The sequence below is a fragment of the Limulus polyphemus genome, unplaced genomic scaffold, assembly GCF_000517525.1.
Source record: "Limulus polyphemus unplaced genomic scaffold, Limulus_polyphemus-2.1.2 Scaffold20, whole genome shotgun sequence".
Lineage (NCBI taxonomy): Eukaryota > Metazoa > Arthropoda > Merostomata > Xiphosura > Limulidae > Limulus > Limulus polyphemus.
The window spans coordinates 1,534,535-1,552,326 of record NW_013665630.1 but is presented as its reverse complement, the minus strand read 5'-3'; the positions used below and the strand labels follow the sequence as shown (position 1 = coordinate 1,552,326).

General features: G+C 30.9%; 1 protein-coding gene across 1 annotated transcript in view; it reads right to left on the bottom strand.

Annotated features, from left to right (window-relative positions):
* Positions 1 to 16,066, bottom strand: part of LOC106458130 (COP9 signalosome complex subunit 4-like) — a 21,267-nt gene extending 5,201 nt beyond the window's left edge. Inside the window, exons 1-10 of the mRNA XM_013917593.2 lie at positions 15,911 to 16,066; positions 14,845 to 14,924; positions 12,758 to 12,909; positions 9,629 to 9,732; positions 9,120 to 9,273; positions 7,292 to 7,442; positions 3,466 to 3,550; positions 2,497 to 2,582; positions 1,441 to 1,556; positions 452 to 536 (exon numbers count right to left, since the gene is read on the bottom strand). Coding sequence (XP_013773047.1) covers positions 452 to 536; positions 1,441 to 1,556; positions 2,497 to 2,582; positions 3,466 to 3,550; positions 7,292 to 7,442; positions 9,120 to 9,273; positions 9,629 to 9,732; positions 12,758 to 12,909; positions 14,845 to 14,924; positions 15,911 to 15,984 — 1,087 coding nt within the window. The 5' untranslated portion in view covers positions 15,985 to 16,066. The remainder of the gene's footprint in view (positions 1 to 451; positions 537 to 1,440; positions 1,557 to 2,496; positions 2,583 to 3,465; positions 3,551 to 7,291; positions 7,443 to 9,119; positions 9,274 to 9,628; positions 9,733 to 12,757; positions 12,910 to 14,844; positions 14,925 to 15,910) is intronic.
* Positions 16,067 to 17,792: the final 1,726 nt, after the last annotated feature.

Below are 17,792 nucleotides of genomic sequence, written 5' to 3'. Positions count from 1 at the left end.
GTGTTTTTTGTTTTTTTTAATAATTTAGATGATGGGACAGCCTAGATGGACCAATAGGTCCTTTGTTGTCCCTAAACATTATGCTATGTTATGAAGATAAACTACACTTTTACAAAGCTTTGAAATACTATAGCATATTAGTTTTGTACATTTTATTAACGATGTTACCAAAACTTGTCAGCTATACTTTTCATCCTGCAAAAAATCATAATGTAAAAACACTTAAATTATAAACATTTAAGAGAATGTTATACATAATTAATAAAATTCAATAATTTATCACTTTTTTTGTATGAAATAACATACATTTAGACATTGCAAGCCTTTTTGAAAGGTCATTAATCAAAGTGTTTGGTCAGCAGTCACCACTTGCCAAGACTTCACTTGTCGTGAAGACTACAAATTCTGACCTTGATTCATTGTTTTAACTGACCTAAAATATACTACTTACTCTCAAAATGGACTATAGAGTCAATTTGATCAATATAACCATTCATTCGACCTTCAGTTATCATCTGTGAAGCAATTTTTTCAGCCTGAAAAACAGATACATTAACTTAACACCATATGAAAACAATCATGTGAATTATATATAAATATCAGATTTAAGAATACACAAACAGAGCATTGTATAAATACTATCAGGCACAAATATTACAAAGAAATGAAGAGCAACTATTCATTCACAGTTCAAAAAAAGGAAAGTTACAAGTCCGATCAATATAATGTCAAATGCAGAAATGATTCATTATATTTAATTTTAAATGCTCCTTTACTGTACTTTTGGCAAACGGATTTAGGAATTTTATCTCGAGAAGATTATGTAACATATCCTTATATAAAGGAACCATTTAAGTATAATACATTAGGCATCATATCAGTTAGGGGTGCGATGGTGTTCCTTTCTTACATGATTTCAACATTTTAAACTGTAGATGATAAGTGAACTAAAAATAAAGTCAGGTTATCCATTGCTATGTAGAACTCATTTGCCAAGTACGTGAAATGGAAACTAACATTTATAAGAGAACCTTTCTGTAATTCCTTCTGTAACATTCTCATATGTAATGGACAATGGTATTTTAATATAACATATCTTTAGAACTTGTAGTATGGGACCTTATCCTTTCAAGCATTATATAATGAGCAAGATTTGCACACTTATTTGTAATCTGATAAAAAGGACTTAAATCCATTTCAAGACCTCAGCAAATTTTCATTATTATAATCCTAAAATAAATGGTACCTGGATAAAATTAGGATCTGCAATGAAATTTGTTAACATTTTGAGAGTATTATTTACTAAACTAGAAATGACACTGAATATCAAAAATCACCAATGAAAACTTCCAGAGCAGATTTCCAGTTTCACAACTATCATAATTTGAATTTTGCTAAGAAAAAGCAGAATATTAAGATGTAATAAATTATGATACCTACCTTAGCAGGGGGGATTTCCAGTAATGCTCCTAGTTCTTCAAATGTGATGTTGTTGTAAAGTTTACTAGCTGAAAGTAAGTTGTGTTCTATCACAGCCCTATCCAGAACTGTTGAACCTATAAATAAAAGCAGCATTTTTTTTATTTCAAAATTTTCATGCAAATCTGCACAAAGAGCTCTCTGCACTTAGATGTCCTTAATTTTGAAATGATAGACTAGAGAGAAGGCAGCTATTCAATGTTAACTCTTGGGCTACTATTATCTGACTAAATAGTGGAATTTGACCATCACTCTTAAACTGCATCCAAGGCTCAACAGTGCAGAAAGATTCTTTGAACCATATGCCCCTGGATATATGGTCTGGGCATGCATTCAGCCCAGTAAAGGCAGTACAACTTCAACATTTATCTAGTGTTCTTCTAATGCACAAGTTTCACAAAAATGTTAATTAACTGAGAGAATTATAAAGACTTAATTTTAATAAACATAAGTCACAGATGATCTACATCTTTTATTTCCAAGTAAATTTGTTTTCTTAACTCTAATTTGGTAAACATCAAGATGTCTAATGACTTTATTTTGATATAACTTCATTATTTTAGCATTTTACTACTGAAATTATATTAGCCTATAATAAACACATACTTGAAGTATAAATATTTTAACAGATCTAACACATGGTAATATTATGAATGAATCAGTTGTGAAATTGACTAAATATTTGTGATTTTACTGTTGATATTTCAGATTAACTAAGCAGTTGAAAATCCTTCTAGTTCTAGAAGAGCTTCACTTCAGAATAATTTGCTGTATCAAAGTATTTATTTTTATATTAAGGTTAGATACTAGATGAGGTTGATTTGACTTCAGTTGAAAAATGGTAATGACAAAAGTTGGTTTCTAGATATCTCAAGAACCAACTATCATGATATATATATATAATAAATAAAAAATGTTATTAATTATTGTAATATTAGATTTCCTATCAAAACAGGGACATAAGAAAAAAAAAAACGTTAGAAATTCCAGAGTTAGAATTTGCAACCATTTTTTTACCATCTGCTGTCGTGGCTTTTTGATGAGGTTGAAGTAGGGCAGCAAACTCTTCCAATTCACTCCTTCGAATTATCCTATCCAAATACCTTCCAAAGAAACAGAAATTATTGTTTACATTCAATCAATAGAAGCACAAAACTAATCTTAAAAACAAATACAGTGCACCACTGATTTTTCAGCAACTGATGGTCCGGCACCTCCTTTAATCCGGACAAAATTACGAGAGCACACTTGAAATTCCCGCGACTGCCAGACTAGTTCACTGGGCGGCCACAGAATAACACTGCATGTGGCGCGTGCTCTTTCGGGATGGGCTACTTACATTTTAAGTAGGAAGCGGTACTACTGCAACATTTTTTGTAAATACAGTAATTAATAAACCTTTTTCATTTATACTGCACTAATAAACCTGTACTAATGTATTTCATTGATAATTTAATTTACATTTAATATTTGTTTTATTTAAGTTTCTACCAGTCCATAGTGCTTCAGAGACACAGGAGGGGTATAATTAGTGGGTCAGAGGTTATTGTGGAATTATTATTAGGCGACCTCTGTTGGTCTGGCAAAACGGATAATCTGGCAAGGCTCTGGAAAATCATGAGTGTACCTGTATTAAAAATAATGCAGTCTAATGAGAACTTTAAATATTGTTTTATATAATTGTCACAATATTTATGAAAAATTAACTAATTAAGCTAGTCAACACATTATATTAAACTTATACATATGAATATTTATTTTCACAGCACAAAACTTTGTTTAAAAAAAACAAACTTTTGAACTTTGGTAAACATATTTTTACTATATATATATATATATATATCACTTTAATAATACATTTTCTAAAGAGCTGTGAAAAGGTAACTACTTCCAATTATAAAAAATAAACTAATTAAATCATTAAAATACATACTTTACTAAAAATAAAACATTTCATCACCTGCAATAAAAAATTCTATCACTTACATTTTCTCCAAAATTCCGTGAGTGGGTAACTGCTGACAACGTTCGTCTTTGAAGAGTGTGGCCAACATACGAGACCGCTGTTGTCCTATTCAGCAGAAGTACTGTTTTAAACCAGTTCCTCAATGATGCATTTGCAGTAATAAACTAAAATTTCTAATGACATAATGAATATTGAAATTTTTGACACCTTTGCTAATGTGTTATATGGGATGGGCGATAAAGAACTCCACGATAAAGATATTAATTCTGTTGTAATTTACTTGATTTTTTTTAAAGAAGACAGTTTTGCTGTGTTAGTTGTAATTTTGCTTTCCTTTGCTGGGAAGGTTCACTATGGTCCACCTTGTATAACCTGGTATCACTGTCAATAAATATCCAATAAAAATATTCTATTCCATGTAACATATCTGTATTTTGGTATTTACAACTCAGTAAGAAGGAAAGCCGAGGTGAAAATAACAGAGTAGGAAATATAATGAGTGATGATTTCAAAATGAGCGTTAAAAAACAAGTTTATAAATTTTTCATCAACCAAGTGCTATACAGCAAGTCTCTAATACTTTCCACTTATAAAGCTTCCAACTCTCTACCCATCGTGCATAAAATCTACACCATTGAACTAATGCTAGTTTACATGTGTCATAAGGTTTCCAAGTTGCAGGACATGTATTAATACGTTAGTTTTTCAGACTACTGTACTTTGTTACTGAACAATGCAAAAAAAACGAATTGCTCAGAATTATCCTAGTTTTCTTTCTATTCTTATCTTACCATAACTGCTGGTGTATAAAACGATACTTTCTCTTAAAACAATGCCCAATTTTACCCCTCATCTTACACACAGGTTCAAAGATAAGAGTTCCAGTAAGAACTCTCTGGTTAATAGCATACTTAACCATAACTATGTTGTTCCTTTTACTTTTGTCTGTTTTTTTGAGTAAGTACATTGATATTGTGCCACATACTGCGTTACAATAACATATTTGTAATTGTATAATTTGTCTCAATTCTTCATAAATAGAAGTTATTTATCTCGCATGCTAGTTACAATTAACCAAGACATTTTTGATTTGAAATGTATTGATCTCATCCATCATGCTAAAATATTATATCAAAAAAGTTAGTTTCTGTAATGTTCACTGATTTTGTAAACATTTTTTTATAGTAGATCACTATATCTTAAGGGTTAGTATTTTTGTAATAGAAAAGGAGTTCAACTGTGATGAACATTTTGTAAAATTGTTTATTACATATTTGTGACTCAAGTTATGTCACATTGAGCTAGCTACAGCATTTGAAGAGCATAAAAAAACCACACTTGTGGTTGTATTGATTACCCCCAGAGGACAGGTTAGAACAGTTTAAAATTAACTTCTAAGAATTTCCTTACAAAAGTTACACGCTAGACTTGCTTGACAATAGAGGTCATCCTATACACTGAACCTCAAAGAAATGTACTTAATTTTTTCAAAAAATCCAGGGTCATCTTATACACCTGCAAATATGGTAATAACACTTGTATTTATTCAGACTATTTGGCATGCTTCACTTCCCCCCTTCACATGTCCCAAGCTTCCTACAACTACAACATCTCAGAAAATGATGTCTATATAAAAAGGACAGCCACAACCCCGATGTCTTATGATGAAACATTTCATCTCAGAAAATGATGTCTATATAAAAAGGACAGTCACAGCCACAACCCCGATGTCTTATGATGAAACATTTCATCTCAGAAAATGATGTCTATATAAAAAGGACAGTCACAGCTCTCATTTTAATGTAAGACTGACATTTGCAGCTTAATCATGCAGCAAAGAAAGAATCAGCAGCAACATCCCACATCATTTGGTTGCAGAAATTCCAGAAGCTTGTGAAAACATTGCATTCAGTGTTCCAGAGAAAAGCAAGCCTTGGAATGAATGTAAAGAAAAATAAAACTTGAATTGTCTTTGATGTTAACTTGATGATGAAGAGATAGACTAACATCTAAAATAAGTCAACTTAAACCAACCCAGCATGCTTCAAGCAAATCTTTGTTGGAAATGTTTACCAGAAGCTGATGTTCCTGATGTTTGTTTTAAGACTCCCAAGAAATTCTCAAATGACTTGTTTTGCAACATAGAGTAATATATGAGAAAACTTTTTGAACAACTTCAATAACATCTACTACCTGCAGAATGATAGAAGAAATCCTATGTTATGACAAATTAGTAAAATTTCTTTCATAAACAATTAAACATGAATGTAAACTGCTGCAGAATCAGGTAGAACAAGCACAATTCTTGAAGACTGTTGTTGGTAGTCACCAGCAATTTCAAACATACTTCTACTGGTTTTAAAGAGTACAATATAAAACCAGGTCATCAAGACATTTGATAGATGAAGTAGGACACCAACAAATGTATATAAGCCTAAGACAGATGGACTTGGGCTTTCTTACCATTTTGTGTTGGAGTTGGATGCTAGGTTTTTGGAATAAGAAAACAGGATGATGAGCCTGACAGATACATTTTCATGATCCTAATTCTAACAAAGAAACTGAAAGACAAATAATTGCTCTTATGGAGATCCTACATATTTAAAAACCTTTAGGTTTTACTGACGGAACAATGGCACAATATAAGGAACGGTGTCACAGAGTGGCTATATTTCACGAACAGAAAACTTTTCACTTAAACAGCATCTCAAACTCTTTACAAATCTTCAATGATCTCCAACTTCCTGCACCTTTCGATCCTACATATCTAAAACTCACTGTGAAGCAATAGGAGCAAGTGCTAGGCAACAATTTAAGCACAGCAAAACAAACAATGCATTCAGAAAATCTATGAGCTGAAGTTCTCATCAACTGACAAAGGCCACCTCTTGCTTCTGCCTGCAAGAAGGTTCTACATAGGGTATTTACTGAGCATTTTAAGAGAGTAAAAAATCACTTTTTTTGTGAACTACTGACTGACATGACCAGCTCTAGTTCCACAGTGTCAAGAGTTTGATCAATTAAATAAAGTGAAGCCTAATATCCTGCTATAGATAGCATATAGACTTGGAAGACTGTTTTAAAATACCAGAATCTATGGAACTTTTTCCATGTGTGCAAATTACTTTTAACTGAGATTCACCACATGGTGGTATTAAATACAAGGATCTTGATTTCCTTCGACCAAGATTTACCCCATTTAACTTAGTTAAGTGAATTATTTCCCTTGTTTCACATAATGTAGACAAAAATGAAAGAGTTAAATTTCATGATGTAAAAACAATTATTTCATAATGATTCCAGTCATAAAGAAAAACTAAGGCTTTACTTTAGGCAACAAAGTACACATCATTGTAGCTAAGAACACATTTTGAGACCTTGAACACAATGTCATGATTTTCTGAATACTTTAAAGGTCCAATATTACAGTTGTTCTGGAGGTGTAAAAACAGTCGTTAAACATTCAGAAGAGAAACTTTTGAATAATAAACTACATATACTAAATTATATGTTACATAAAAGCTAATAAAAGAAATTATACAATACTTAATTCTACAGATTCAAAAGAAATGCAAATAGATCATAGTGGATCAAAAGACATCGCATCCTCAATATTCTTGTCCATTATTAAACCATTTTATGATTTGAAGAAGTTCTTCCATTACCCGTAAGAGCAACCATATCATTACACAAGACTAAAGCTTCCTTAAAACACTGCATCTTCTAAGTATCTGTAAAAGTTCATTAAATTGGAATACAAAGTTGTTCATATGCACATAACTTCTAACTCTCATACTGGCACTTAGTTGTTGATTTCAAAATTCAAATCATTTACTATGACTCTACCTGCAGAGGCTAAGATCGTACAAATCAGAGCATTCTTTAGTGCAGTCATTCTCTCAGAATCGTGGATGATATTTCTGTAGGATAACTCATTATAGCGTTGAGCTGCTTCGATAAATTTACGCCTGTAATCCAACACACGTGCATAACATACCTAGGCATTTAAAAAAACATAAGGTGAAATTTAAAACCAAATGCATAAAAAAGAAATAGATGACAAAACAACAACTAAAAAAAATTTTACACTTAGAAATGTTTTCAACCTTATAAATACTTGTAAACAGACCAAAATAAGCAAAAATTTTGAAACCTCGTTAAACTTGTAAAACGTTTAAACAAGACACAAAAGTCTTAGATCTTGTTAACTTATCTTCACTAAGTCAAACTAAGAGAATAAAGGTTATCTATAACACCTGAAATCAGTTAAAAGACTGATCAGTCACACCTTGTTCATAATATGCAAAATTTAAAGCTCAAGTTTTGCAGTTTATCCATAACTAACACACTACAAAAATATATAATTTTAATTTAAATGATAAAAATCTAAACTAAGAAAAATTAAAATTTGGTAGCGTATCTTTAACTAATGAGAATAAGACAAAAACGATGAGGGACTAAAATGGTTTATATCAGTTCTGTGTCAAAATGTGCACAAATGACATAGTTTATCATGTTATATCATATTTGTTTACTAATTTCTGAAACATTTATAGAACAATTGTGTATATTTACAAATAAGTCCAATATCATATACTTCATATGGTGATACATGGTCAAACTAATGTCATACATCACAATGGTCATTTGATATATCATTACGTGTTGCCTGTACATTATACAATATCCATTTGAAATAAACCTTGGCTCCATGTAATCAAATGAATCTACAGTCATTTAGTCATCTCATTCTTTTCAGCAGAATTTCAGTCTTGCTCAGCTGCATCAAGAATGATGTTGTTCAAAGAGGAAGGAATGTGTCTTGTATTTAAATTCTGATGGAAACAGCACCTTCTAACCTAGTATGCACAACTTTCCCTATAAGTATCTATTCCATACTCCACAGTGACCATTCAAAACCAGGTTGTATCATTTTCTCTATACCTGCCATGTGAATGCACAGCTTTTAAGTATATTAACGTGGGGTGTACATGACTTTTTCTATTGTTTATGGCAAATAACGTGTTCAAGATTAGTTACAGCCAATGACATCACATTTTTATTTTATTTTTTAAATAACACCTTCTATTATTAGATCTCTTAGCAACCTTAAACAATGTGATAATAAAGAATTTCTTGAACCCACTTACCAGTTACATTATCAATGCTATATCATAATTTTCAAACATCTACAATTGTTTTTCCCAGTTCTTAATGAAAAAACATTTGCAAACTAACCTCAGTTAAAGTGGAATTTTATTATTTTTGATTAACAAGTCTGGAAATATATAATTATCCATAACATTTTTAACAAAATAAAAAATGTTTTCACATAAACCTATAACTTTTATGCCATAAACAGAAAACATCTCTACTGTCAAAGCCAAACCTTTATTCCACTACAAAATTTTACTTGTAAGATCTCTCTAATTAGAAAGGACCTATGAAAAATAAATTAAATTTTTATTAAGTCAGGTTAGAAAAGGAAATTTTTAGACCAGGTAATGTATCTTGTCTGACTAAAAAAAATTATTGGACTATGCAGGTTATTCTAACTAACCTAAGAGTTAGCATACACTTTTTAATATCTACATATACAACAGACAAACAGAATATTCTTAAGATTATATAGTTTACCTATAACTAGCTAGACTAAGATAAGTAAACATTAGACCTTGTAGTGTATCTGTAACTGTTCATTCTTAGATTCTGCTTGCAGTAATGATGCTCTATTGATGAAGGCTTCTGCCTGCACAGGATCATCATCTTCAAGATAAAGTCGAGCTATCTTCAGGTATGTTTCTAGCTTATAATCCACTGAATATTGTCTAGTGAAGAACAAACAAAGTTTATCAGAGACCAACATGAATTATCATTTACAAGAAGTATTGTTTACTTGGAGTTTTTAATGTCACTAATACAAAATCCACTAATCCATGGATACCATTTCACCACTTTTATTTTAAAAGAATTCTTGAAACAAATCATTGCTAAGTAATGTACAAGTCATTAATCATTTCTAGGTATCAATAACTATAACTACAAAAATAAATATAAAGTTTATAACAGACAAGCCTACTAAGTTAACATTTAGATAAATATTAGAGATTTATTATATTTCATATTACAAATAATTTGGAAGAACCATCTTATAATTGAAACCAAACAAGTCAATAAACACACTTCTGCCCAGTCTCTAAAGGTATCCCCACTAATACATTAGCAGCCTCTCGCCAGCTCTGTTCCTTTTCATAAATATCTGCCAAATGTTGTCGAATGCTCGCCACCTGAAACATGTCAATATAGAGATATAGACCTGTTGCATCAGGAAAAAGTGTGGTTCTTTTAACATAAAACAGTTTCACAACTTCAGAAAAACATCACAAAAAATGTAAACATGTCAAGTTAAATTCATGGTCTTTAATTTATAAAACCTAACATTAATGTAAATATTCTGATCTACAAATCTTCATCTGGTAAAAAGACAAACCATTTCTGATCTGTGATCAATCATTACAGGCAATTGATAGAGATTACAGATCTCTTTATAATCTTTTGTGAATTTGTTTGCTTATGCTTTTGCATGCTACTGGTCAACCATAAAAATACACGTCAACTAAGCTTTATCTAACTGAAAGATTACTTTTTTAATTTAAAGTTCCATTTTTATGATCAAAAGTGCAGATAATCCTCGTCTTTTTTTTCCCACATAATTTCTTTTGTAATCTTAAGATTACACTATTAGGCCTCCTACAGTCAAATCCATTCTCCTAGAAGTTTACATTTCCTTGCTATTTCTATTGTTTATGTTACTCTTAATAATCACCTGGTATTGTTTTGCTACTTTGAAAAATCAAAAGTTAGTGGATATCAGTGTAGTAACTCCTATCGCAAACATCATAAAAGCAAGAAGAAAGAGATGGGCTAGGCATGCTGCTAGAATGAAAGACAACAGACTGCCCAAGATTGCTATGTTTGTAAGACCAGAAGGTGGGAGACAATTAGGAAAACTGAGAAAAAGGTGGTGAGATAATGTTGCAGAGGACACCTTTCATGTTGGTACAGAAGATAAAGAATGGTCAGAGGTTGTACAGGACTTGTAGAGATGGAAAGACTTCATGAGGGTGGCCAATAGGCTCAGATGCTACAGGAGTGTGCGAGTTTTGAAAAATTTAAAGTTACATAACAGCAACTTTGTTTTGTATTTCACTTTCTTGTTGAAGCAAAGCAGTGGACATTTTCACAATCACAACTCATCTTACTGGTTTCTGCAAGGTCAATTTGTACATGTGTCAGGCAAGAACCCTCTAAAGTAAGTACTAATAATTGCAGGTAGCTTTAACTGTTAAAGTAACATCAAACAACTTCTAATCATTAAAAACAATCTTTAGTGATTACAATATGTGAAAAAAATGTCCATGTGCATTCACTTACAAATAATAAAAAATATGCAGATTAAATATATTTCTATATACTTTTTTTTTTATTCTTTCAATCCCTAATGTTTTGTACACTGATTTCAAAAAATCATTTCACTCTTCAAAAATGAATTCTGCATATGAGGGTAAACTGACTGACTAAAAATACATCTATAATTTACACCATTAAAGAATGTGACAAGTTTTCTAGTGTTATAAAGTGCACTTAGGTATAAAATTCTTAGCTTTTAAACAAAAGTAATTCTATGCAACACGAAAATGTTCATACCCAAATATTTTATCCTAAATTTTCTAATTCTATTGGATTTTACTAATTATTTAATCAAATAATTCTAATTTTGCTCAGATTAATGGACAACTTTAAGGGAAAAACTTGACTCTCAATGTTATGCAACTATTACAATAATTGAGGCTCATTTAAAAAAATATATAGTATTGAGAACAGTAAGAGCAATCAGGCTAATAAGGAACATAACAGTTACTTGATGAAAACCAAATTTAATTTTCATGACTTTTATTCTGACAAATATGTTACTGCTAACATTATGTAAATCACATCTTGTAATACAGTTCAATCACTCATTCATAATACTCGGACAGAGGCAATAAAAAGAAAGCTCTCTGAATCAAGAATACTACAAATTACAGTTTAGCACTGGATAAACCAATGAGAAAAAAAAAAAGATATAAATCCAAGTTGTTGTTTTTTTCAAGTAATGACCCATGCAATTTCTTTTTTTCAATAATTTTGCTTCCAATCTTATCCACTTTCTTAGTTAATACATTGGCAATTTATAACCAATTTCCAAAAATGCCAATACAAGTTCCATCCCAAACATTTTGAGCAAAGAGAAAAAAATGGCATATTCCAAAACTGATACAAAACTAGTAAAGTCATATGTAGTACTTTAACAGTTAATTTTTAGGTCTCAAGAAAGTAGGAGAAAAATCTGCACGACTTGAATTCTACTAAGTTGGATTCTTACTAAAAAAAAATGCTAAGTGAAGAATTGAAAATTTACAGACCTGTTCTTTTCACTTTTTGTCATTGGTAAAGTATTGGAGTATATTGTTAGGAATCTAGTATAAAACATTTTCATAACCAAAATTTAATATACACAGCATTCAGCTTGATTGGTAGCTTCTGTTTTGTTTTTTCAAATGAGGTCACATTTACCTTGCCCTTTTATCAGCATTAGATAACATTTCACACAAACAGTTGTTTACTATGTTTGATTTTTATCTTGTTCAATCGACCTTAATCCCATCTAGATTTGGGGTTGGCTGACCAAGTATTTGTTTGTTTGTTTTGAATTTTGCGCAAAGCTACACGAGGGTTACCCTTTCCAACAATTCAATGTCTTTTGTAAGGTAAGGAGCCCAAGACTGAACACAATATTCCAAATGTGACCTAACCAGTGACCTGTACAATGAAAGTATAATCTCTTTAGACTCATATTCAATATTTCTATAGATAAAACCTAAAATCCTATTTGCCCTACCACTAGCAACAGCACACTGCTTGGATGGCTTTAGAGACTGATCGACTATTACATTAAAAGAGGAGTTACATGAGCTACTGAATTAAGTCCTATTAATAATGAAATATTAACTTATTGTAATGTTTTGACTAATTCTGATATTGATGGTACAAGTATTTAGTATTTTGTAACACGTTTTCTGTGAATTGGTAATAAATATGAACAAAATCCATACTGTAACTATCACGTTATTTTTAAAAATAATTTCAGAGCAGTGTATTTTAAATAAATATCTAATAGAAAAACAAGTATCAGTATTAACTATCATGACCACAAAGTGTTACTGACTACCCAAGCTCTTCTGATAAATAAGTGCTATGAGGTATAATTACTTGCTCCTCGAAGGACACTACACGAGGCTGAACCCTATCCAGAGTAAAGTGGGAAACAGCTTTAGATATGTCATCAGGCAGTTTTGTCAAGTGATTTCCAACATCAGTCAGTAGCTGTCGTGAAATCACCAAGCTCACATTTTCATTAACAACTGAAAAAAAAATAAAAATCCAAGTGTATTACACGGCACATGAATAAAAAATCATTATATGATCAATACATCATTGCAGTGCTGACAAACTACAACAGAAATATTCTTGATACTATTATCCTGATGATTATTGTAATTTAGTGAAACAAAGTTAAATTGCTTTATTTTTAAAGAAGCATGTCAATTTAGACAATTACTATGCAGTACTGAAGAATTTTCAACATTAATGCATTGATTTTGAAATGCTATAAGTCAAACATTCAGTTATTTTTATATTTAAGGGAGTTTATTTTCATGTTCTATCTGTGACTTTGCATTATGCCTTCTAAATGAAAATGGAACTGTCATGACAAGGTGTAATTTTATTTGAATCATATAAACAACAGATTCTCAGTTCAGCTGATTCTTTCACTTTAATCTTGGTCCATCCCTGATCTCTCCCCCTCCCCCCATCTTCTTAATTTTACTCCTGAAGGACAGACAACTACTTGAATATGCTTGAGTTTCTAAAGTATTTTTGAGTCTACTTCTCAAACCGAAGTTTAATGTTAACAATATAAGGTGCTTGTATCACTAAAATTCAAAAAAACAACTGTGAAGATATTTTATATTTATTCCTAACAATATTGACTACATCTAATAAACTATATTTATTACAATATCAAATTAATACACACATTTTACAGGAAAATAAATGGTTAATGTCACTAACGACTAAAAGTTGTTTAAAGCCTAGGTATTAGGACTACATGTATGACAGCTCTTTTTCCTCACCCTGTTAATGATCATTTTTAAGCTTAAATACAGTTTTTCTTATTTAAGTGTGTTACATATTCCCGTTGTTTGCGATGTTTTTAGAAGATCCCTTCAGAATGCAACAAACAAATTTTAAATAACAATATTAACAAAAATCCAAAATCGATGATAAAAACATTCCCTTACAGCAATGAATATTCTAGGTTTCTATTATTCACAAATTTTTTAGAATGCTATGAACACATTAAGATAGATATACTGAAGAATGTACTGTCCTTTGCAAATATTCAGAAATAATGATCAGAACATGTTTTCATACAGTATTGGATATTCTACATGCAAAATCTGATATTACATTGAAAAGTCTTAAGTAAGTAGGAACAAACATCTTACATAAATAAAAAATAATAATATTAATAATAATCAAATGTGATTAAAAACAAAGAAACACATTTGTTAATGGATCATTATCACCTATTATTATTTCACTATACTTTTCACTGCTTGCACACCTAGAACATGAAAAAACAAAAACATTCATTTACTCAATATTCAGCTGTCACAAAGTATCAGTCTGGTAAAGTGAACAGTAAAACTAACAATAAAAAATCATGTTAACTACTTATTTCCAAAAAGCCTTAAGTTTAACCACCTGTAAACTACAGTAAGATAACATGTCGTTCTAGTTATCTGTCAGTCAAAAGTTAAAGTTATGTATCAGAAAAGTGTAAATATTTCTAACCTGCTCTTCAGTATTTATATGATATCAATCTCATCTACATATATTTTATGAAATGTGTAATATCAAATTTGTGATGAATGAAGAAGGCTACTGGAAACATCATGATATACTGGTAAGAAGTTTGCTTTGTATCATCAACTAGACACTGGTAGTAAGATATTGCAATACACTGGGCTTCATGTGTCACTGTTAGTTTCAACACCTTAACTAATGGATCAGTTCCAGTTTGGCCTATGATTATACCTGCTGATCAAAGTCTAGTGAACCAGTGCCACAGCCTGTTTGAACAACCATTTCCAAGTTATTAACTAACTCTTTATCTCCTTTGAATTTTGTTAATTTTGAATAAATGACACATTACACAATCCTAAATTCTAACCTTCTAATAAGTTTATCTGAAATATAAAGTGTATAAATAATAAACATGAAACACTTACTAGCTTCTACAAAGGCCTTTAATCCATCCACCAATTCTTGCCCAGAGCTTTTCAATATGCTTTCAAACACAGCTCGATATCTACGTAGTAATAAACAAGAGAGAATCCTCAATAGACGTGGCACTTGAAATGGTTAAAATGTTTAATGTATCTAGTTCTACCATTGAAATTATTTTGCATTGTTTGCTCAGTATATGGATTTAGGACTTAATCTAAGTTTCCTAAGCAGGCCAAACCTCTTGAGATATTAGGTTTACATCCAAAAATATTGTTAACATTGAGGGTACCCAACTAATGAATAATATTTTCTAATCTTTATAAACAAGAAGGTAAGAGCAGTATATTGAATTAACTATACTCATTACCTGATGGATTTTTTTTTTATCTAGGTAGCTAGCTTACCCTGTTAATATTAATTATACTATTGAAATTATTTATGCATGAAGATTACAAATCATCCCAAGGGGCTTAGAGTAATAATGGGTGCTACATTTTATGCCAATTATATAATTGTATTTGTATAATAAAACTTAAGCAATTGTTCAACTATCTCAAAATAAAAAATATTTCTTTAAATTAAGCTTTATCTAAATGCAGCCCCTCACAACAAAAACCTAAACATTAAAGTTTAAAAGTAATTGCACAAACAACTTCAACAAGCAAACCATTTCACATCTTAATGAAGATAATCGGTGATAAAAGGTGATAATTACTACAACTAGTAATTTGAAGACTGCTTTGATGGTTTGAATGGCTTATCTACCTTCATGCCAAGATCATTTTCTTCAGTCAAGCCACTGAGTGAGTTCACATCATAGACAGTAAAAGTTGTATATTATTGAATGAGCCCAATTTAAGTTAGCCAAAAGTTTTATACACTTAAAAGTTACATGTATATTTTTACTATTTTACAACTTTTAAGTTTTTAGAAATTTGTATTTCACTTTCAGAAGGTAAACAGTTGGCCCTCGATTTTTAAATTGTTAACCGAGTCCGCCCAAGCGTTTCCGCCGTCTAGGGTTAATATAATCTATATAGCACAAATAATCCCTACAATGCTACTCACCGATCTGCTTGATCCTTGTGAGATCCACCCAAACTTGAAAGAGTTATTAATTGCTGTCTCGCTGAAGACGCCATTACATTTCACATGTAACGTTATATCTGCACAGTTTGTCAGATATACCTTGCTGGCCTGAGCTTACTAGCAAAAAGCGTTCTCTACCGGAATGTAAAGAAATAACAGCTTAGAGCAACGTAGTTACTCAAAATATGACGCTTATAGTTAAAGTTATATTGATATATCTTTGAATAAAATTTATTTTTTGCATATGACATGTGTATAACGTTAAAACAAAAAATCGTAAACCATACATTTTAAACACGTTGTGTCGAAATATACAAGAAACACAAAGGTTTCGTCACCTCCAACTTTAAAAATACAGTTTGTTGATGAGTTCTTAAGCCAGTTTTAGATATCTCAATTAAGAAAATAAGAATACTTCAAATATTGCTTAGTAATCGAAAATCATATTCAAATATTTAACATATTTTGTACTTTTGATGATGACATTTTCGCATCAAACAAATAGATATTGAAATGTTGTGTTTCTGACAACACATACTTTAATTTTAACTTTCCTTGTAATTTTTCTTACTACTTGTTATTTATTTTCTTTTTTAAGATTACCAAACCAAACAAATTATTAGCTTTGACCCAGTTGCTCATTGCATTAGATTTAATGTTTCATATGAGTGAATGAAAAAAGAACTTTCCACCTAAGCCATCAGAAATTTGCATTTAGTGCTTGGATTTTATGTTTATTAGCCATTTGCTAGACAAAAAATTACTTTATCGATGCTCCAGATTGTTTCGCTGATTTGAATTTCTGAAGCAGGCATCCATCTTGGAAAAATAACTTAGTTTATTTTAGTGGTATTTTTATTTATGCGCACACATTTATATTATGTTATTGCAAACAATAATTTAAAGCTTTTAAGCTATTAAATTAGATCCAACATTAGTTACTGTTTTTTGTCAACTTTATTTTTTTTCTGGGGGGAAATATGTTTTGTTTTTGTTTTTTAATAAATTAGATAGCCCTTTTAGATTTAATAAATTGTTGCAGAAGGACGGTCAAAATGCCACTCAAGTAAAAGAGCTTTTAAGTGATTGGTGTGTAGAGGTTGTCATTTGTCTTTTCTCCTCTTTTTGGATGTCCCGGTAGATTGCCGGTAAATTTACGGACATACAACGCGAAATCCCGGGTTTGATTTCCCGGGGTGTAAAGAGCACAGATAGCCCATTCTATCACTTTGCGATAAAAACATCATCATCATTTAGTCAATAAGAAATGCTCTTAATTATTTTTATTAGGGCATGCCACCATGAGTGGATGCCATTCTGGTTTGTGACATGTATTTTAATTGATCCGTAAAGCCTTTAAGTAAATAAATAAAATTTACTATAGTATCGATAAAAAATATGCATTATCCAACAGCTGAAGTTTATCATTTGCTCTTTGCCGGTTGTAGCCTATAGCGGTAAATGTACCCGGACTTTTAAACATTGATCTCTATTATGAATTGGGTTGCGCATTGACTAGTCAATGTAGACCTCAACCGACAGCCATATTGTTGGTCCCTAAATTGTCGAGTGTATAGTAACCACGTTAATATCAAAGGGTATCCAACTGATGTTTGAAAGGTTTCAATTTTGATGATCTCAGTTTTTGTGGTATTTCTGGTCACTTCATTATCTTCATTTTAATTCATTTATATACTACTTTGTTAGTTTTTATAGTAGCTATGGAAAAAAAACGGCTATATAAATTGCAAAAATACGTTTTGTATAATTGGCATTGTAAAATTAAAGAGAGGCAATAACTAACAATATTGTGTTAATCTAAACTGATTTTATTGTGATCTGCTATATTAATAATAGCCCT